General features: G+C 36.0%; 1 protein-coding gene across 9 annotated transcripts in view; it reads left to right on the top strand.

Annotated features, from left to right (window-relative positions):
* Positions 1-21,998, top strand: part of REPS1 (RALBP1 associated Eps domain containing 1) — a 65,044-nt gene extending 43,046 nt beyond the window's left edge. For 2 of the 9 annotated variants that reach the window (XM_072332141.1, XM_072332137.1), the window contains exons 9-20: positions 114-235; positions 5,048-5,128; positions 8,151-8,238; positions 9,104-9,205; positions 10,921-10,993; positions 13,564-13,682; positions 14,395-14,459; positions 15,623-15,808; positions 16,450-16,545; positions 17,109-17,257; positions 17,757-17,862; positions 18,546-21,998. In XM_072332141.1, the coding sequence (XP_072188242.1) occupies positions 114-235; positions 5,048-5,128; positions 8,151-8,238; positions 9,104-9,205; positions 10,921-10,993; positions 13,564-13,682; positions 14,395-14,459; positions 15,623-15,808; positions 16,450-16,545; positions 17,109-17,257; positions 17,757-17,862; positions 18,546-18,614 (1,256 nt within the window). In that variant the 3' untranslated portion in view covers positions 18,615-21,998. The remainder of the gene's footprint in view (positions 1-113; positions 236-5,047; positions 5,129-8,150; positions 8,239-9,103; positions 9,206-10,920; positions 10,994-13,563; positions 13,683-14,394; positions 14,460-15,622; positions 15,809-16,449; positions 16,546-17,108; positions 17,258-17,756; positions 17,863-18,545) is intronic. The other 7 variants (XR_011903094.1, XR_011903093.1, XM_072332139.1 and 4 more) reach the window with 7 other exon arrangements.
* The last annotated feature ends 772 nt before the right edge of the window (positions 21,999-22,770 follow it).

The following is a 22,770-nucleotide window of genomic DNA, read 5'->3' as shown; positions in this document are numbered from 1 at the left end:
TCTTTGAAAAAGTGGAACTATGTGGTACTTTAGAGTAAGATACTTTATTCTCAAAAAGGCTGCTTGTGAATGCAATTCATGTTTTTGACTTATAGTGATTACTTTCATTTCAGAAGTTGGGGAACAAACCGGTGAGGTTGGTTACTCCAGCTCTCCAGCAGAAGCACCTCCAAGCAAGTCTCCATCAATGCCATCCCTAAACCAGACCTGGCCAGAATTAAATCAGAGCAGTGAGGTTAGCACTTCAATGCAAGTTACTTAATTGCCACTGTCAATAGCTAAGTTGTATGAACATACATAATTCACAAGTGGATTGTTTATCATCGGTTGTGAATGTGTTCACAAAAACTCAAGGAGGACAATGGACACTAAAACACAGCAAGGTTCTATACATTTTAAATTGTAAAAGTGTTACCTTTCCAATTTTCCTGCCTCATTGGTTGGTGAGATAAGTTTTAAAATGTCATTAATAGCAATTAAGCTTCATATTCATCTCTAAATGATCTCCTCTCGTAATTATTGGAGAACTTCAGTTGATTTTTTTTCTTTCTCTGGGTGCTTTCTTTTTTGTAACTCTGAAGGATCTTACAATCAAAAGTTATGCAAAACTTCAGAATAAGCTTCTGACTTTATCTGGACATGTAGCTAGTTTTGCCCTGAAATATATCACTAGTAATATAAAGGAGTCATAGCACTGGGTTTCCTTCAGAAGCAAAGCTGGATCTCAAGTCAGTAATTTTCAGCATTACAATTTTTGCTTTTTCTTACTTCTCTTAAACATTATTTGCTATCTGTATTTACTATATAAGTTTACTTATATTTTAGGGTTGTGTTTTGTCAAAATTTGAAATGAAAGTGACCAAAGAAGATTTATTCACAGATGTGCATTGTTTACAAAGCCTGTAAGGGTTTAACTCCTAGTGTTTGTTTTTCATTATATGAAAAAAAACAAGAAAGGAAAAAATAAGGAGACCACTTTGATTTAATACTCTGCAGCTCTCAAGAAGCATGTAAAATTTTAACATTTAAGATAGTCTTTTCAGTAGGAGACATGATAGTACTTGGCTGTGATAGAACTTTCTGTGACTTCATTTCATGGTTAGACTTAAAATGGATAAAAGAAGAGTAGTAAGAAATGTAGACAAATCAAAGCAGAGCTGATGTTAAACAGAAAAAACTTTTTTTTTTCATGATTAAAGTTTAAAAGCTGAGGAAATTTCCTTCATCTCTCAGGAGGAAGAACTTGGTAAGAGTCTACCCTTCCTTTTAAGGACAAACACAAGCCTTACAGTGGTGCCTTTACCAGATAAAAAAATACAAGGCATAGTGATTCTTAGTTCTGTTTGACAGAATGACTCTTAGTCTGCTAGTAGAAGGTATGTTTTTCCAGTCAAGTGAACAGGTAGTCAGTCATTGCTAGCCAAGGACAAAATATCTGCAAATATATTTAAACTTGCATGATGTATTCCATCATGCTTACAATGAAGATCCCTGATTTGGTAAGCTGCATCATAGTTGAACAGATGCTGTATCTGCAATTCAAACCAGTTGAATAGGAGAATTGCAGTAGCAGCACAAAGTTGCTGATCATTGGTTGTCAACCAAAATCTTCTTTACAAAACTGACTTTGTCTGTTCTACTAGATAATGTGATATTTTCTTCTGAAAATCAGTTCAGTTATAAGAGGTTTGGAAAAATTCTCAGGATAAATATACTACCAAACATTAACTACACTAGGAGTTAAACGTTAAGAGCTTTTTGTTCCAATTATTCTAATTTCTTAGCTGTATTGCTATGCATGCTTGCTTTGCAACATTATCATTCCAGCAAGAATCAGGTGGAAGTCCTCAAGGTTTTATTGCCATGAAAAAATTTCTGGTATTATAGCAGGCAGCAGTCTGTAGCCTCTTTCAGCCTCTTACAGCTGTCATCAGCAAATGAGTTGCTTGCAAAGCTATGTGGCTTTGGATGAACAACCTCTCCAAGCAATTTGCATCCCAGTTAGTTTTAAAAACATGTGTTACTCTGCTTTTTCTGGCTCACAATTGATTTTTACACTCCAGTTCTCAAGCTCAGGTAGTGTAAGCTCACAAAGTATGACCAAGGTGTCAAAACTTCAAAATAAAGAACGTTATAAAAATCTATCTGGATTAGATAGATGTGTGCTTAACAGTCTCATCTCTACAATCTCCTGATCTCGTTTCTTCCTTCAGAAACCTTTTCCTTTCAGTTTCAGTGCCAGTGCTGCACACACTTCTAAGAGTTTAAAAAAACTGGAAAGCCTATTAAATTTTCATTGAAAGCAGGTGTCATATTAGCTTTGACACAGATATAGTATCTTTGGAGTTCACAACTGTTTCAAATATGTAGATGTTCTTTCAGTAATAGTTCAGTTTGTTCTGAGTTCTGCTTTTCAGTAATTAACATTTTTAAGGTATTTTTGAAAGACCTTTGTGAGTCTCAAAGACGGGTATTTTATTTTCAACTAATGGGACATTTATCCTAGCTAATTAGTATTACCGTCATTGCTCTTTGATCTTACCATTTCAGATGCCACTCAGTAGGCACTGTAGTTTACAATGTAGCAGGGAGTTAGCACTAACTAGTTTCTGGTAGTATCTCAAGATGGATGATGAATGAAGCACTAACACCACGTTCCTTGATTTAGTAGAAGGTGTTGATGTTCATCTGTGTCTAGCTACAGAACCTAAGGACAAATAATAAATAATAAAATGAGCAACTGTGTAAAAGCAAGAGGCCAAAATGTGGATAAGACTGGCAGAATTTGGCTGCTAGATTTTTTGACTTAAGAAAAATCTTGTAGTGCTTCTTGCACTTCATGACTGGGTGGAGTACAGCAAAAATCAGTTTATTCCTATAAGGAGAGAGATGCAGCATTTAGGAAGGGGAAAGCTTACATTGTTGCTAGAAAGGAGTAGTTTTGTGGAAAAATACCAGCTGAATGACATGTCATAGCCTTTGCCTTTGTTAAAAAATAGGACTCCTCTCCAAGGAACAGCACCACACGTGAAGGGTCTTAATACTTTAGTGAGTCTTGTTCTGATTACATTTAATTAATTTTGGCTGACTGAAAACAATTATTTAGGAATTTCCATGAAGACCTATTTCTCAAGCACTACTTTAGGCTAGTTTCACATGTGGGCCATTTGCAGAATCACAGAATTGTGAGGGTTGGGAGGGACCTTTGGAAGTCATCTAGTCCAACCCCAACCCCCTGCTAAAGCAGGTTCCCTACAGTTGCTTACACAGGAGAACGTCTGGGTGGGTTTTTAGTATTTCCAGAAAAGGAGACTTCACAATCTCTGTGGGCAGTCTGTTCCAATGATCTGTCACACAGTGAAGATGTTTTTCCTCATGTTGCATGGAACTTCATGTGTTCCAATTTGTGCCCATAGCCATTCAGTTTGTGCCTGTAGCCATTCTGTCACTGTGCAGCGCTGAGAAGAGCCTGGCCCCATCCACTTGACTCCCGCCCACTAGATGTTAATTAAACAGGATAAGATCCCCTCTCAGTCTTCTCCAGGCAGAATAGTCCCAGGTCTCTCAGCCTTTCCTCATATGGAAGGTGCTCCAGACCCCTAATATTTGTGGTCCTCCACTAGAAGTTCCCATTCATTCTCAAACTGAGGAGCCAAGAGCTGGACACAGCACTTCAGACATGACCTTGCCAGGGCAGAGGAGAGGGGGAGGATCACTTTCCTTGACCTGCAATGCCCTCTTACCTTGCAATGCTCTAACCCACTGGATGCCTCCAAGTAGGTCCCTGAAGAGGTCAAAGCTGGTTCTTCAAAAGTCCAGCCTTGCAATCCTACTTACTGCTTTGTTTCATTCATGTAAGTTCTTGAACTCCACTGTCTCATGTTTGTTGCGTCCAAGGCTGTCCCTGGCCTTCACGGTCCCAACCAGTCCTTTCTTATTTGTAAGAACGAGGTCTAGCAGCATAGCTTTCCTCATTGGCTCCTCCACCACCTGTCAGAAAGTTACCTTCCAAACACTGCAGGAACCAGACTGTGTGCACCTGAATATGGCTCAGACGTTCATTGAGTATGGTTTCATGTAGGAGAGTGCATGATATTAGGTTGACTAACAAAATATACTGTGCCCTGTATCATCCGAAAACATACACATCGATTTACATACGGATGTGGGACAAGAATATTGATTTGTTTTTATGACTTTACTAACATTTTAGTCTCTCTGAGTGCTAAAAATCTTCTTAAAATCTTGTTTGAAACTTGGCTAGTATTTGTTATTATGCCAGGATACAAGTTTAATGATCCTGTAGTGTCATCTAGTTTCTGGATCAGATTACTGCTATATATTTTGCTACTTCATCAATCCAGTTGTGACAGTAATTTGACTTATCAAGCATGAAGACTCTTGACAACTGTGTATTGATACAGCTCGCCTATATCTTGTAAAACTGTACTTAATTTGCTTTTAACAATCAGTGATATGTTTGAATTTAATTCTTTGCCATGTCAGTGATTTAGACTTGTAAAAATACTCTTACGGAATAGAATCATTTCTCAGGGGTTGCACTAGCAAGCTGGACTGGTATAATTAGAGCACTCTGCTCAATGTTAATTTGTCTGAGATTTTGTAAGAAAATCAGTGCCTCCTAAATATATTTGAAACTGGGCAACTACAAAGCTGAGGAATCTTTCTGTGTATTTTACAGTCACAGATGTGTGGCACTGAATCTCAACAATATTTGATTGGCTTAACAGTTTTTTTTAATACTTGTGTAATTTTCACAAGAACTCTGAAAGTATTTGAGTTAACTGTGTCTTCACTATGAAACATGAATGTAAAAGATGAATACTGACAGGTAACAAACTTGGTTGCAGTGCAGTCTCAAACTGAAATAGAAAGATTCAATATGTGTTACTGTAGCTTCTAAGTACTGCCCAGTGCAAATACAGTGCTTTCCAGTGCAACCTCCAAACTACTATGCTAAGTCTCCTCGGTGGTCTTTTACTCCCATCTTTCTCATCATGCTGATTTCTCTCCTCTGTCTGTTCAGCAGTGGGAGACATTTAGCGAACGCTCTTCAAGCTCACAAACTCTGACCCAATTTGATTCTAACATTGCACCAGCTGATCCTGTAAGTCAATCACTTAGCTTGCTTGTTTGAAATTAATTTTATTAACACTGAATTTCTATTCATTGTATGTAGCTGTTATGCATGATTCCTTGAACTCCTTTTATTTTTTTTTTCCTTTCTTTTTTTGGGGGGATGGTAACAAGCTTATTAATTATTTTGCTTATTTTTAGGAATAGAATTTTTCTGTTACTGCTCACAGTTAATATCTGAGTGCAGTGAATGTTTGTTTTCTTGATTTTAATGCAACACTGTTGTCAAAAGCTGTATTGGAGGAAATATTTAAACATACTATTTTTTGAAGATGTAAGGAAACTGAAGAGCAACTCCCAGTCATATATTAGTCCCTTATTCAGAATCTATATTTAGTATTTTGTCAAGCTGCAAAATACAAAATCATAGGTGCTGACAACACTCATACTCAACTGAAAAAGCTGTCAGACTTTCATGGATGTAATGTATCAAACCCCAGTGTTTTCACCAATTTAATTATTAAAATTTTTATTTATTTTTTTAATCTAGTTACATATTAATTATTTTTCCAGCTAAACCTATGCTTTTGTAATGATTTACTTAATGAGGAACGCTTTGAATGGTGATGGATCTTGTCAAGCTTTGGAGCCAAAGATCTGCTACATTGTTTTGCATGTAACATTGAAATGGTTCTGAAATGCCTTAAAATTACTTCTTTAGCAGTTGCTTTTCCTCTTTTCTTTCAGAAATTATCACTGTTACTCCTGTTTTGAACTTCATCACATAACAGATGTGCATCACAGACATTTAAATGCTTTTAATCTTTAAGAGGTCCCTTCAGAAAATAACAGATACATATAAAATTAGTAACTGTATGCAAATATATCAGAACTCTACCCTGAGGTGTCGCTGCTATTAATATGGAAATAGCTTTCAGCATCTAGAAATGCTAGAATTCAGACTGCACTATCTCTAGTGCCCAGAGTACTTTGAATGAAGAAAAATGTTACTTACCAGCCTCAAAGATATAGACTTAAATGTACTGTGTTTTTGAAGTTGTAATTAAGTAAGCATGATGGAAATCAGTTTACAGCTTTCTTATTGAGTATGATTAGTTAACATTGTAGAGCTATCACTGCCTTGTTTTCCCAGTAAGATGATAGTTTATTCCTGCACACAATTATTAAAGGACACAAATCTGAAGTTCAGAATTTTCACACATGCAGTTAATTTTGAAACTAGAAACGTAATGTGTAGAAAATTCATATGTAGCTCATGGTTATGTGTGTGTGCGCATGCATGTGCGTGTAAATAGAAATTCAAATAAATTTATACTGGTAAAGGAGTTTTTTACTTGTGATGCTTGGAGTTTATAAAAGTTATGTAGAGAGTGGTGAGCATTTTTGATGTTTGATAATCTTTATTTTAACTGATATAAGAGCAACTGAGAGCAAAATTTCTCCAGCAGTATTCAGGCTATTTATTTTAAATCTCAACAGTGATGCATAGGACTAATTGGGTTTTTTTGTTTGTTTGTTTTCTTGCTTTCCCAAAGAGGAGAATGAGCTAATTAGCTTTCCTGAGATTTAATAACAGACTTAAGAGTAAATTGATAGACATTCATTTCCTGGTATATGAAGGTGATTTCTCTAAGAGAAAGTTGGTAACATGTTAAGTTGCTTTGTATAAGGTTAGATTATTGGTCTGTATTAATGCTTCTATACAAGTTCATTTAATTGTTTGAAACAAATTATTTTTATAGAAGCCACATCTTTTTTTTTTTTTTTTCTTTTTAGTTTTCAGAGTAAAGAACTGAAATAACTACAGCAAAATGATTTTTGAGTAATACTGTTACAGAGGGATAAGGTTTACCCATTTGGATTAGGGGTAAAGGTTAGCATTTTGAGCTAGCATTAAGGGTTAAGAGTTACAATTTGGGGTTGGATTTAAAGAGCTTTGAATTTAAAGAGGCTTAAATTTAGGGTTAGGGTTAAGGATTACCTTTTTGTGTTAGCATTAAGGATTAAGGACTACCCTTTGGATTTTGGACAGTGTTGCAGTTCTGGGTTAGGGTTAACAGTTTAGGGTTACTCATTTGGAATGAGGCTTAAGAGTTAACGTTCTGGTTTATGTTCAGTGGTTATGGATTACCCTTTTGGTTTGGGGTTAAACCTTACTCTTTTTTGTTAGGGTTAAGGGTTACTGGTTACACATTTATACTATGGCTAAGGTTACCCATTTGGGTTAGAGTTAAGCGTTACACCCTTTGGGTTATGGTTAAAGGTTAGTGGTTATCCTATGGAGTTGAGTACAGAGGTCTAAACATTTGGGTTAAGTGTTTGACCTTCGTCTAAAAAGTGGTTTTAGAAGTTTATATTTGCAACAGGTAGTGCAAGTCAATTTAAACAGTTCTAGAATTAATCATGAAACATAACTGTTCTTAGTGAGATGATATACTTGAGTAGTCAAAATCAGACTCTCATACTAAAGCAGTTTTGAAACTTGATGTCCTTTCCAGTCTCTTGTTTGAACGGCGAAGAAAACGCAGAAGTTGTAAAATCAAATCTATTGAAAAATCTATTCTATAGAGTTGTTTATATTTAAGATTGAAAAGACTCTTGAAACTACTGTTCTTAATTTACTACAAAGTACCTTACTGCAAATCAGTCATGCTATTTTGAAGTCTGTAATTTTCTGAGGCATCGTAAATTGATTGGGATTTTGAAAGGAACTTTTTGTGGGTGTACTTGGAGTAACAGATATCAACCAGTATTTCAAAAATGATGGGAAGTCATCAAAATTCAAGTCCTATAGTCACAGTTGCATTCAGGAATGTTTAGGATTCCCTCATTAAGTTGTATGCTAAATTATACTTTATATGTAGTTTGAGGAACTTCAGCTCATACAGCTTTGGTTTCATAGGTATATTAAATACCCTTGAACTGTGTAAAATTAGATTTGTGATTTTTTTTCCCCATAGAAATAGTGTCAGAAACTCTTAATAGGACAATTTAAAACTACTTTAATGCAATTTAATCCCTCTCTTCTGCAGGATACTGCAATCGTGCACCCAGTTCCCATAAGAATGACTCCAAGCAAAATCCACATGCAGGAAATGGAGCTTAAAAGAACTGGAAGTGGTAGGACATTTCCCCTTGTTAATCAAGAAAGTTTTGTGAATGTAACTTGCTTCCTTAAATATCCCGACTTCGTTTTCTTGTAGTTGAAAACATCTGGAATTGTGAGCAGCGTAACAGTTGATAAGGTTCCTGAATTAGGAATTAGAATATTGTCCAGATAGATGCAGAGTTAAGATTAGCCATTTGTGAAAGATTATTGTTTGGAGCAGTTCTGGACCATCATGGTATAGAATTCATTTGGATTTCTATATTAAATTCTGGAGATAGCTATGAAGGTGGAGAACACAGGTTTGGCTAATCCTGCATTTAGGAGGAAATAGATATTTGGAGAAATATCTTATTACCCTGTAGTCAGAAATACTGCTTATTGTTTTGGAGGCTGATGCATTTTAAAGTATTAAAATATAAAATATAAAGGCTGATGCATTTTAAAGTATTAAAATATTTAGAGTACTTTATACTCTAGTCAAGAATAAACTCAGTTGTTCGATAATTTTACTTGAACAGTGGAGTCCACAGTCTCAATTATAGATTTAGCCTAATTTGCCAGTACTTCCTTGTATGTGTAACTCACGTGTAGCTTTCAGTATGTGAAGACTGAGAAATGATTCACAATACTTTTATTTTAATGTTTCCTTAGCCTTATAAATAGGTGAAGATTCACAGCTCTCAACACTGAAAAATGTGACAATTAAAATATAAAACTTCAGTTATCCATTGATGTATGAATTATTAAAGTGCAGTGATTTTAGTGTTCAGAATAGCATTTCAGATAAGGACATAAAAAGCAATTGCAACATTTTAATATCAGAAGTAAAGGCTAGTTTGATTACGCTTGTTTGCTTAAACTTGTTTTTCTGTTCAGATCATACTAACCCTACTAGCCCACTACTTGTGAAACCACCTGATCTCCCAGAAGAAAACAAAATGAGTTCATCTGTAAAATACACATCTGGAAATACAGTTAGTAAGTATCAAATACCTTCTAATCTCATTTTAATGTGAAGCAAAATGTGGATTTATTCATCAGTGAATGAAAACTTACTAAATGCAGAAGCTCTTAAATGAGATAAACTTATCCTGAGAATAGAAACAGTACTGATATGAAATATATCATGTTCTATTGATGTCACTGGAAGTGTTTCTCTGTCATCTGTGTTCAGAAATGTTTGTTTTAATCAGTTCTTTATTCTTGTTTTCTATTTCGATCTTAGGATGAGAAATGGAAATGTCTGGAAAGTGGCAGTAACATTTGATTCTAATTTCCTCACAATCAGCTAACAACATGGTTGTTTGTTTTTGAAGAGACTAAGACCACCTCTTAACCACAGAATTTACAAGCAGTTAACTACTTTAACTGCTAACAAACTGGGATAGACTTTCAGATGTTTTTTAGGCATGGCTTTTTAGGTGTATATTTGCTTATGATAGTATTTTTGGTTTTCAGTGTCTGCCATGTCCAAAACATTTTGAATTATTTTGGTTTGATGAATCAGGTTCCAGATTGCAGTTAGGCTGAACGAGTTTCAGGCTACCTGTCTGAGTCTGTTTTCTGGATCATTTGGAATCAAGTTCCAAAATCAAGTTCCAAAGTTAAAGAGAATGGGAAAGCAAGCAAACTTTGAGGAACTCATTACTTTGAATCCTTCTCCGTGCCTCAGAGAAGGAAATTCTTGTGTTTGCTGTAGTTACTTGTTCTTGCTCAGCTGTGCCACAATCCATTTGGTAATAAGTTGTCTCAGTCTTCAGTTAAGCAAGTCTTTGTAATTGTTTTATTACTGTTTTGGAAATGTTATTTCATAGATAGATAATCTTAAGAAATAACAATATTCTATTACTAGGCTCACATGCTTTTTCTTGCATTTTACATAAGAATATTAATTTTTCAATGATCTATTGATCAAAATTTAAGTGCATGTTAGTTGTTTCACTTTACTTAGTCTGCTGTTCAAGGATCAAGACATTAAAATAGTATACAAAATTGAGAATAAATGGAGATTTATTAGCATCAGCTTGGTATTGAGAAATTTGCTTTTTGTTTTGTTTCTATTTTTCATGCATTTTTTCCAAGAGTAATTCAGCTTGGAAGTGATGGGTTTATAAAGAGCCCCTCAGACCTAATCCACAAAGCAGGAACAAACTTCTATTGCACATAATGAGAAAAGTTGTGAGATATAAACAATGCACAGTTGTTTTTCTTTGCAAGTCAAGTGATATAGAACAAAGGAGAGATGATACAGAAGCTTAGTGATAAATGGAGATGTTATTTCTGTAGTGAACACGCACAATGTTAAAACTGTTGTTTTAAGCCAGTAATTTCATACTGAGCTGACGTAAAACTTCTTGGTCCAGGTCTTGTTTTTTTCTCCTTAGAAGAGAGATCGTACTTGTTCCACTAGGTGGCATAACAGCCTGCATGGCTCCATTACTAAAGATGTTTGAGGAGAGAATTTCATACACCGCATAGCCAACATTTGCTTTAAGCTTAATTTTCTCAAGTAGTCCCAGGAAACTTAGATGTCATCATATGGAAGTCAACTATACGGTTTTTAAAATATTTGCAGATGCTTTTTTAAAGTTTCTTACAAAACTTTTCATATTCAGAATACAATATATTATCCGTGTCTTTTAGATTATATTGATGATGCAAAACAAATATTAAACTGTACTTTCTTTTACCAGCAGATGGTTACAGCAGTTCAGACTCCTATACTTCAGATCCAGAGCAAATTGGAAGTGCTGTAACGCGGCAACGGTCAGTAGAGTAACAACTAAAGAAGTAAATAAAGTATGTTTAAGGCAGCCTATTCTAAGCTTGTGGTTGCTTGACAGCACACTTATAAAACGGTGGCTAGATCTGACTTGAGCAGTGAGAAATCTAGAGGCAGGCTGTGTTTCCACATATTAGAATGTTTGCTGTTCCTGTTAATGTGTAAAGTGAAACTTAAAAAACAGTGAAGTCTGCAGAGTTGCCAATGAAATGAAACTCTGTATTCACTCTGAAAAATCAAAAAAGACTATCTCCCTAAGAACAAGGGAAGGAAGATAAACGTAGGTGATCATAATATTTCTTGAGACCAATTTTTGGTATTTAAAATATCCATTAAGCATTAATGGAGAAGGGCCTTCTGATTATTTACTGTGTTAAAAAAAAAAAAATAAAAAAAATCATGACAATATCCATCTATTTTATTAATGAGCTTCCATGGAATGAAAGACAGCCAGAGGCCCAACATAAATTAAGGGACTGGGTAAAGCTGTACAAATGTATAACTGCATCATGTGACAAAAGAGAATGTGCTGTACCAGCTGGTGCTAATTGTCCCCATTAAATCTGTGCCTGAATAGGATTAAAAACCAGCTATGCCATTAACCATCTTACAGTCAGTTTTGGAGGTAGGTTTCAAAACAAAAATAACGATGATGCTTTCAATAGCGAAGAAAGATTTACAGTTCACTTTCAGTACAGCAGCTTGAAAACTTCTTTTCCCCATCGTTACCTAATGGCAAAACTGATTCTCTGTCCTGCTTCTGTGTATGTTTTTTGGCATTATCAAGATGATGATTTCTTGGTTGTTTTCCATATTCTCTGATTTTGGGGTGGATTCTGTTGCTGGCTTGTGTAGGTGAGTGAAGCTTTCTGATGAGGTGGTGTTTTCTGGCACAGATAGTTTCTCGTCAGATCTGCCAAATCTGGCAACATCCACTCAGGAAAAAATTGTTATCTCAGTCACTCTTCCTTCCATTTATACCTTTTCTACCAATTACAGCTTTGTTTATAAATTTAGCAATGTCCTTAGTACTACCATAGGTTCAGAGTACATAATGTGTTCTCAAAAAGCAATAACTGAAAAGGCTATGCCAGGAGTGTCTGTAAATCACATTTTCCACTTTTTTTATCCTACTTGCACACTTACTACAAGGTTAGCTAGAAAGATTAGATTTGTATTTCATTGGCTGGAGGGTTATGTGATGTTACAAAAGTATCTTCCTGGAGAGTATATTTTAAAAGCACTATATATATTTTTTTAATTGTGATTATTTGTTTTTCTGCCTGGACTTAACACATTCAGAGATTTTAGGTGCTGTATGAAACTTGTAGTACTTGTTATCCCTCCTGGCTTTATCTCATTTGTAGAAGAATGTTACAGAAGTCCATTCTGCAGAGCATTTATCACTTATGTATGAGTTTCTGCAGAGCATTTATCACTTATCTATGAGTTAAGGATAGTAGCTGTATCAGACCAGTGATCCAGTAAATCTGTCTTGCTCAGAGTGCACTAGTTGGGAAGCTTCTTCAAGCTGTTTTTAAATGGAATCTGCACAAAAATACTGCATACAGTAAACCCCGCTATCCCACTTAAGTTCCAGTTGAGTAGCACAGTACTTCATCCTTCCAATTGTACTGATTGTTTGATGGACTTGCAACAAATATCCACTAGATGGTGATCCTATCTAAGAACAATTCCTGAAGATGCTACCTAGTAAATAGATTTGGAAAATCTCAGGAGGAAAATTGGGATATCTGCCTCTTTTCTCGTGTCATTAGTGATAGGACCAGAGGGAATGATTTCAAGCTACGGCAGGGGAGATTCAGGCTGGACATTAGGAAGTATTACTTCTCAGAAAGGGTGGTCAGGCACTGGAATAGACTGCCCAGGGACGTGGTGGAGTCACCAACCCTGGGGGTGTTCAAGGAACGACTGGATGTTGTGTTGAAGGACATGGTTTAGTGGGAGCTATTGGTAATAGGTGGACAGTTGGACTGGATGATCTTTTAGGTCTTTTCCAACCTTGGTGATTCTATGATTCTATGATATCTACCTCATAAGCTGTTATACTGCTTAACTTAAATATATCTGCAGGCAGATCCAACAGAAACATTATTTTTCAATGATATTGAACTTAAGTGTAAAACTGAATTACAATGTTGACTGTATCTTAATGTGTTTTGCAAATCATAGTGACTGCCACCTGGATGAAATTTACCACATCTAAGATTCTCTGTTTCTGAGCTGTCATTGTTTGAGGCATGTATCAGTAACTATTGGTTGCCCAAATATGAATTACTAGCAGTACTACAGGAAACTTTTGGAAAATTGAGATCTAGGTCAATAGAAATGCAAAAACAAATGTGAAATCAAAGGTGATCAGAAGTTTAAAACTGATTTTGCACTCTTCAGAATCAATGGCAATCATCGGGCTCTTTTCTATCTGTCAAGTATTTTCATTAAGTACTTAAAAGAAATTTTCAGTGTTAGTTCTGTTCTGTTTAGTTCTGTTGTAGCTGCCTAAAATCATTACAGAGCTTTGTATGTTTTGCAGATCACATTCAGGAACATCTCCAGATAACACAGCACCACCACCACCCCCGCCAAGGCCTCACCCTTCTCACTCTCGATCGTCATCTTTAGATATGAACAGATCCTTTTCAGTTACCCCAGGTAGATATATTATGTTCCTGGTGTACTTCATTTCTGAAGCAGAAAGCAGATGTGTTGTTTTTATTTTCCCATCTGAAGAGGGATTAGAATGTGTTTTTAAAACACTGTTTCTGAATAAAAAGCTGAAAATGTTGTCACCCTTACAGTTTGTATTGAAATTTGTACGCTACTTTGCTGAAACAGATAACTTAAGACTAAATATTAAGTGATGTCAATGCATCCCTCTGGATGAATGTGGAAAGAAAGTCAGGAAATACATTTTGGTAGTACATCCATATGCAGTGGATTGCATCTGCCAGTTAATTTTCAAGAAGAGTTGTTCTTGCATCAGATGTATTAAAAAGATCCTATGTTAAATGTCTTGAGGAAATGATTAAAGATCACTTTTGATAATATTGCTAAATGATTTGTCAGTACTTTTCAGCTCAAGATCGTGAAGAGAAAATGTTGACAGTGTGTAATGGGAGTAAAAGAAGAAAACTAAGATCAGGAAAGTATGACAGTGCATACATAGAACAGGAGGACAAGGGCAAGACTAATGTTCTGATTTCTTGCTTTATCTATTTGAAAGATTGAGGTCCAACAGTGTTTCCAAATGACAGGTTTACAAGTATGCAAAGTCTGAATTTCTGTATATTTGAAAAGTCAAAACATGAGATACTGATGTAATGTGAGAAGTAACTACCTTAGCTAAATGTGATGCCTCTTACAGGACAGCAACAGGCTGCAGTTGTTGCCTATCCCCCTGCAGTGCCTCCAAGACCACAGCCTTCACAGGTGATGTTATCCCTTTAGTAAAATCATACTTTAACTTGGTGCATTAGACTGATCCTTTTATCTATCCTCTGTATTTCAATTTCTCAAAAATCCTTAGTTTATTTTTTTTTGTTTGAAATGACAGGAGCTTCATGCAAATCAGTGAATGATTTCAAAGGTCAAACTGTAGCCAGTTGCTTCTGGTGAAGACATGCTAAGGGGTTAAAGTAGGGATTGAGGAGAAATTGAATGGCTTTGGAGCTCTAAGCTGTAAGAAAGGGAGGGATGTGATGCTTTTGCATTCATTTACCTATCCCTGTATAACTGTAAGACAGAGATCTTTTAAAGTATTCCACAATAAATGCTTGTCTCTAGATCCCTGTCTCTGGCACAGGCTATGGTTGTATATAGAACAAAATTTTTTTTCTTTATCTCAACCAGATTAATCACTCAACTGTTTTGCAGATCATGCATGGAACAGGTAGAATTGCTTTTCAGTTGTCTTTCAGCAGCAGCTACTTGTTAGAATCTGAGTCTCCCAGCAGTTATTTCTGAGTCATATTTGGAACACAAAATCAGAAATAAGGGCTAGTATTTCTCCTGGAGTTCTCATTTGCTCGAAACTGGTTATGCAGTGAAAATATTTAAGGGTGCTCTCTTGTGTGTTTTCTCTGACACGTTATAATGCCTGAGTTGTTGGTGGTACATTCTCCTCATTCAGATGTTTGTAATGTCCCTTTACTTGGCTTTCTGTTTTCATGAAATACATTGAGGTCAATAAGCCATGACAGATAGGCTCTGTGGACTGATCTCATAATCAAATTTCCCTGAGGAACTAAATTAAAACATGTATTCGGTTTATGAGAGCCAAGCTCAACTGTGGTACAACAGAAGCATATGTACTACCCAGTGAGTCTAGCTAGTCCTACTCTGCCTGCATCTTTGGTCTCATCCACCAGATGACAGCACATCTGACAGGACTCCCTTTTGTGTTAACTATGTCACTATTTTTATAATCACACAGAATGAGCTGCCTTAGGGATGCATTTAGGTTTACTAAGAATCAAGTCTAAGAAAGCAAATAATCTTTAATTGGGTCACAATCTGTTATTTAGTGAGAATCTTTGCATCGGGTAACTGCTAAGAGCATTGTTGCTAAATATTCTTTTTTCCCTTTATTGCAGGGTGCAGGTCCTCATGTGCATCGCCCAGTAGATGCTGATGGCCTAATATCTCATACCAGTACCTCACCTCAACAAATACCAGAACAGCCAAATTTTGCAGACTTCAGTCAGTTTGAGGCATTTGCTGCATCAGGTGTAAACAAGGAGGAAGATGATGAAATTGAAACACACTCAGAAGCCTTGCAGGTGAGTGAAAATGATGATGTTGACAACTGTTTAGTACTACTGACAGTTACATGGTTTTGTTAAAACCACTTTCTGGCTTTAGAACCAGTGGGGATTTTATGTTACTCCATAAAATTGGCAAAATTTATATTCTCACAGAAATAGGCTTATTCTTCTCTTCTTCCCAAACAACTTACCAAACGGTAAGTTGTAAAGTAGTCACCCCAGTAAATGAGATGATTGGCGGGTGTTAAAAATATCTGCTAAAACCCCAGTAGTTTTGTTTTGTTCAGCGCTATCAAACAAATAGAGGTAATGAATAGAGCTTTATCATACTTATAAATAAATTGAGATGTTTCTAGAGCTGCATTTCCTTTCTCATGAAAGAGGACTTTCATAAAACTCAACTTTTTACTGTTATGTGCCTTTTCTGTAAGCTACTTCCAGATCAGAATGATGTGGTCAAGATGGTTTTGCTCCGAAGCCTGTATTGTTATTGTATCCCACCCCAAAAAAAGACTTGAACTTGATTTTAAAATGTTGACTGTATCTTTATATCAGAAGCACATCATAATTCTGCATTTTGATTTAACTTTTTCCAACTTGCTGAATCAAATATTTGTCAAACAGTAATTTCCTAAGTGTAGTTTATATCTCTTCAGGTTGAAAAGCCCTCTGATTCTGCAAGTTCTCTTAGAGTTGCCAAAGCAGATGGAAGAGTTGAAGAGAAAGTACCTGCTAATGTCCCCACTAGTGCGGTATGCAATGTACAAAGAGCACAGTTGTCTCATGTATATGAAATAGCACGGCTCTTTTAATTTGCCATGCCAACTTCATGCATCCCCACTTAAATTTTGTTTCCTTGGGCTCTATATATGCTGGAAATAGGTAAACATTTGGTAAATTCTTGTGCCATAAGGTTTGTGATTAGCATTACTGTAAATACAGATACTAAAATATTTAAGATACTTAAAATAGCTGAAGTATGAAGGTACTTAAAAGTATTCACGGATGTGTTTGAAACGGAGCAAAACTTTTAGAGCAGAGTTTTGTGATGGTAACTTTTTTATGACATAGACAGTTACTGGAGGGGAGGGAAAGGGTGCACTTAGAGTTGTGTTTACAGCTGTCAACTTCAGCACTGTTTAAAATCTGTACAGTATGAAGATGCAGCCAGATGTTCATCAGAAAATACGTGATGGGTTGTAAATTCATTTAGCTAGGTAACTGATTCCAGGAGTATGGAACACAAATAATGACATTATAATCCAAGTAAAAAAAGCGGTTTCTGAGAACTAATAGGCTGTGTTTTCGCCTTTAGGGTAAAGGCACTACCCCACTTGCTCCACCACCAAAGCCTATCCGCAGAAGGTTAAAATCAGAAGATGAGCTGAGACCTGAAGCTGAGGAACATACACAGAAAACAGGTGTCATAGCTGCTGTTCTTGCTTCACAGCCATCTATTCCTAGGTAACCCAAGAAGTGTATAAATACGTCTGTTATTGGGGAGTTTACATTTAAACAACAATACACACTTTGTATTCTAGGAATTGAAAACAACATCAATGTGTTTGTATTAGAATCAATTAACAAGTTAAAGATTTTTTGTTTTTAAATGAAACAATCCTGAAGCAGCTACTTGTAGACTTTGTAGAGATCTTGAATTTCGGAATGTGAACTTTTAACTTGAGTAAGTGTCGCTTTGAGGTAAATGAATGTTAGACTGTGTGTTGGGACTGCAGAGGATGAGCTCCAAGAATCTGAAATGTGCTTCTCACTGTTTCATTGAAACAAAGTATATGTGTCTTTTGCACAGACAAGCAAGATTAATCAAGCCAGGCAAAAGGGAGAAAATTAACAGTTAAAAATTCTAAAAGGAGGTTTCTGCTCATTTGAATGAGAGGGACTATAAATGAGATATTCATTTAAGTAATGAAATGACATTAAAATACTTGTAATATATTCTCAGATCGATAGGAAAAGACAAGAAGGCAATTCAGGCATCAATCAGACGCAACAAGGAAACCAACACTGTTTTGGCCAGATTGAATAGTGAACTACAGCAGCAACTAAAGGTAATGTAGTGAACTTTGTTTAAAAACAAAACCAAACAAAACAAACCCTGAGAATAATAGTTGACATTTCTGCAGATCAGTTGATGTATAGAGTATATATAGCAGTCACCGGTATAACATATTCAGTTGTTTTCATACGTATTGTGACAGGCTCTGTGACGGGATACTTGTTTTTTAATGCATTTGTTTCCTTTCAGCTACTCTGAAAATAAAAATGCAGAAAACTTCAGTTAGCATTAATTTTGAGTAGCTGTTGTAGTGTTCAGGTACTTTGAAAGCTGTGCTGAGGAGAGCAGCTGAAGTGATTTGCTTCTTCTGAAACAAAAATCAAACCTTAATGTCTTAAATTGTAAATATTTCTAAACATATGCATGCATATATGGGTGTAGCTCAGTAAGAATTGTTATAGCCATCTATGTTTCTGGGTTAGGTATTATCTTGCAGGATATGTAGGTACCATTTTCTTAACAGCTCATGCCATCTTCTTTACCCTACAATATCTAAAACTAACTAGGTAGTACTGACAGTTCTACTCAGATTTTGAGGAAGAGTTCTCCAGATTATACAGAAGACTTGATATTAGTTCTCAAAACTGGAGCTGACGTTTACCAGTTTTGATCATGTGAGGGAATTTTTAATATCAATTCTCTGTGGACAGTCAGTAGAAACTATTTCTTTTGTAGGACGTTCTTGAAGAGAGAATCTCCCTGGAAGTCCAACTGGAACAACTTCGACCTTTCTCTCACCTCTAAGCCTACTGCCGTTAACTGTGAATTTACTAACTTTGAAGGGGGTATTGGTTTCAAAGCCTATTTAAAGATCCATGCGTCTAGCTCGGTGCACTCTATTCTACATTAAATGTTGTAGTTCTGTTTTGTCAATTTGTCCACTTTTGTATTTAAGTATTTTAATTTCAGTACAGGAGGGAAAAAAAAAAAAAAAAAAAGAAAAGAAAAGAAAAACCTTTTTCCTTGAATGTGACACTGCCTCTCACATCATTGTCTGTGGACATCCATGACCTCCGCTGGACTCGAGTTTGCAGAGTTTGTCGCCAAAATTTCCAACTGGAACTTCTTAGTGGTTTCTTTTCTTTCTTGTTGAAACATCTTGCGGAGGAGGATCGCTGATCAGTTGACTTGAAGCACACAAATTCTTCCTTTGCTGTGGCATTTATTTTAGTGTGCCAGAAAAGAGGAAAAAAAAAAATCTGTCATCAGCCAATATTACCTCCCAAACTGCCTTCCACAATTTGAAAGATGGTCACAATTCTAGAAAGCCTGCCTGTTTGCAATAAGCCAGTTTAAACAGGTTGTCAGAGTTCTTGCAGGCTGTTCTCGGTATCAACTGGATTTGGTTTCCTATTTCTGTTGCAGGCATTATAGAGTACGTAACCACAGTTTGCCAGGTGCTCACATTTTATCTGTTCATGACCCTGATTCAGCTGCATGCATATAAAGACTTATGGTACAATCGGTGGTCTCTCAAACAAACCTTTCTCAGACCTTTTTGTGAAGGAGGTGGGTGTAAATCCCCGACGTAATTATTCCACATTTCCTAAGCACCACCTGTAATTGCATGTTTCACACATTACCTTTTAATAACAGATCACATCCACCAGTCTTCACTATAACAGAATGTATCGTCAAGTAATGTGTCAATTCCCAGCAAAAAAAACCCAAAAAACAAAAAAAAAAATCCTGTTCTGTTTTGTTTTTTTTTTAAAAAAAAAGAACAGTTTGCTTCTTAGGAATTTGGGACACCGACCCTATTTCTCTGGCATATAGACAGGCTTCACTATTAACTGAGTTCCCTGAGTGTATCCTGCTATTCAGGTTGATGTACTGTATTAGGATTTGTTGTATATTGTATGATACACACCTTTTGATCTCATATGTAAATTTGCATTAATTGCTGACTAACAGCAGATATTCTATTTAATGGCTTCTTCTGGCTGTGGGATCATAGATGTTTAACTGCATGGATGTATCTCTGCAGAATCAGAACTAGCAATTGTGTGATTTTTACACCAATAAAACAGCACAATATTTTAATTTTGTTGATTCATCTTTACATGGGAATTGGAACTCATTCAAATGGGGAGGGGCTTTGCAGGGACTTTTTTTTGTAGCTCTGTGGCATGTACAAGATAGTTGCATAATCCCTTGACCATCTCCTTTGCTCATAAATCTCTAGCTGTTGGTCAGAAGCAATCGAGTTCTCTTGGTAATCTGTGGCTATATTCCTTTTGTATCCTCCTATAAACTGAATGTAGCTGTAACTTTCAAAAAGTAAATGCTGGTACTGACTTGGGTCAAAGAATTGTATACTTCCATAGTCTTCATTTTTCTAGTCTGATTTCCTTGAGAGTACTTTTGAAAATTAAACCTGAATTAATTACACGTTAGCCGTCTTTATCTTCACTGTCTCACTCTTAAACTTAAATTCTTTTATTGTTTGCTTCTGCTGTGAAAGGATAGCTCAAGTCAGATTTTTATTTATTTTTTTTTTTTGCTGGATATGCTATTTTTTCCTGTGAAAATGAGCTATTTTCTGGTTTGGTGATCATATGCAGACTGGTTAATTCTTTATTACTAAAATTGTCCCAGTATTTCAAAGTGTTACAGGTGGCTTATATGTCATCTAGTGCAAGATTCCCTGGTATGAAAACCAAGAGTGTCATAGTTGCAAGTAAAGAAGATATTTTCTACTTGTACGTACAGATTAAGAAATGGTAGCTAAATGGATGCAAAGATTATGTTTCAACTCTATCTTGTAAACTAATAGATTAAGCGAAAACCTTTGATCACAAGAAAAAGCAACAAAAAAGAACCCCCAACAAACAGATATAACCGGGGTTATGCAACAGAGGACAAGAGCGAAACAACCAGAACCTTGAAGGTGATGGATTATTCACATCTGTTACATTTTGCCAGGTAGCAAGTATGGTGTTGTTTTTTTTTAAAGAATGCAAGGTGGGTCACTTCACTGTAATCAAAATACGTTGATTTTAAGTCAAGTTTTAAGTTAAATGCATTTTGAAAATAGAGCTCTTTTCATATTAGTGTTTGTATTAAACCTCTGTTTGTAGCATCAGGACTCATTAATCAAGAGTTTGACGTTTTAAGCTAAAGGGGAGAGAGCCTTTTACATTCCAACATGGTGCGTACACGGTCTTCTCATCTGCATCTTTCTAGCAGAGCGCTAAGTTGTGTATTATCTTAAGTGAAGAATTTAGGAAACATTTTTTATATCTTGCCAACAAGTTTATTTTAAGAGGTTTTGTGGTTTATTTTTAATGTGTGGTTTGGTACTTTTTTTATTTTAACATTTTCTTTTTTCTGATCAGAAGAGCTTCTGACTGAAAAATAACTTAGGTTTTATGAACATCACTGCCAACGGTGCTCAGAAGATACCTCACTAAGAAATGTAATCCAGCTTCAGTACCTTAGGAAACGATTTACTGGTCATCTCCATTTGTTTAATCTTGATCCAACTACTTGATGGCATTATTTATGAACTTAGATTGTAAGCTCTTACAGGGCAAGGTGTTATGTACAGCGCAACGTATGGTCTCTGTACCACACAAATGAATGTAGATTATTAAACAGTCTGTGATAGATAGCAACATGCATTTCTTAAACACCTGCAGAAGGATTTACTTTGGATTTACAAGATTGGAGGAGTATCTGCTTTCTTTCTCATTTGATTTACTTTTTTCTGCTCCTGATGTGCCTTTGTTCCTCCTGCTTTTTTCCAGTTGCTTTTCAATTGCTTTTTCTCTCCGTTGTCCATCTTTGAACTTTGATTATTTCCAAAACTCAAAACAGAAAAGCCGCTTTTATTAAGGCAGTATGTTTAAGTAGACCCAATTTAAGTTAGGTGTTCTGAGGCTCTTTGTACTTTATTTACCCCTCTCTTTACTCGCAGTTGTTTACTACCTGAGCTAAGGGATCTTTTAATACTAAAAATGTTGTACGTGGGATAAACTAAAGAAAATAAAGTAGCTTCAGTACTTCATAACGCAATTCGCGTGCTGTTGAATACTCAAATATACTCTTCAGAACTCCGTTTTTAGAGCCATACAACTTAATTTCAGAAGCAGGATTCCAACGTGTTTAGCGCTGCAACTGATGGAATAATCATGGTACAGCTCTCTAGGGGGGGGGAAAAAAAAAAAAAAAAAAAAAAGCACGTGAAAGTCTAATACTTGTTTCTCTATTAAAATAATTTAATGGGTGCTTTGTGTTCTGTCGATATTTGTTGAAGCGGAAGCTACTCACTGTTGTGGCTGTTGTATGGGAACAATGTTAAAAATGTTTCTTTGTCAACAGCCAAAGGAGACTGTACGGTGTTATCGTCGTCCATACTACCAAAGGAAAGTATGGACCCTTTTTTCCACAGGTTCCTTTGAAACGACTGCTTTTTGAAATTTGATTATTTCAGAAGAGGGTTTAATACTGACTTACAGGGGTTTTTCTCATCTGACTTTAAAGATCTGACTGTTTCTCTTGTAAGGCTACATTTGAAGTGATAGTAGAGGTTATGGATGATTCATGGGGCAGAATGTGTTCAGTGTATATGTTGCAGTAGGAAAACCACACTTGGAATCAGGAATTTCTTCTACAAGGAGCCTGTTGCTTCTCATGTCCGTTCAAAAGGCAAATAAGAGACTACATCTGAAAGAACAGCTGCCTTCAGAGAGAGGAGACACTGCTGGCATACAGTTGGAGGTGGGAATGGAATGAGTGCTACAACAGTTGCTGTAAATTGGGAACATCTGTGTATATGAACACTTGCTAGGGTCTCCTGAGTGTCTAGAATGCCTGACTGGGAATCATTTGTCATTACTACGATGTATTTTTACTGATGTTTTTATGGTTAGCTAATCTTGAAGCTAAAAGACTTCAA

This window comes from Excalfactoria chinensis, chromosome 3, assembly GCF_039878825.1.
Source record: "Excalfactoria chinensis isolate bCotChi1 chromosome 3, bCotChi1.hap2, whole genome shotgun sequence".
Classification (NCBI taxonomy): domain Eukaryota; kingdom Metazoa; phylum Chordata; class Aves; order Galliformes; family Phasianidae; genus Excalfactoria; species Excalfactoria chinensis.
Note: the sequence above shows the minus strand (reverse complement) of the source record. Positions and strands in the feature narration are given on the sequence as shown.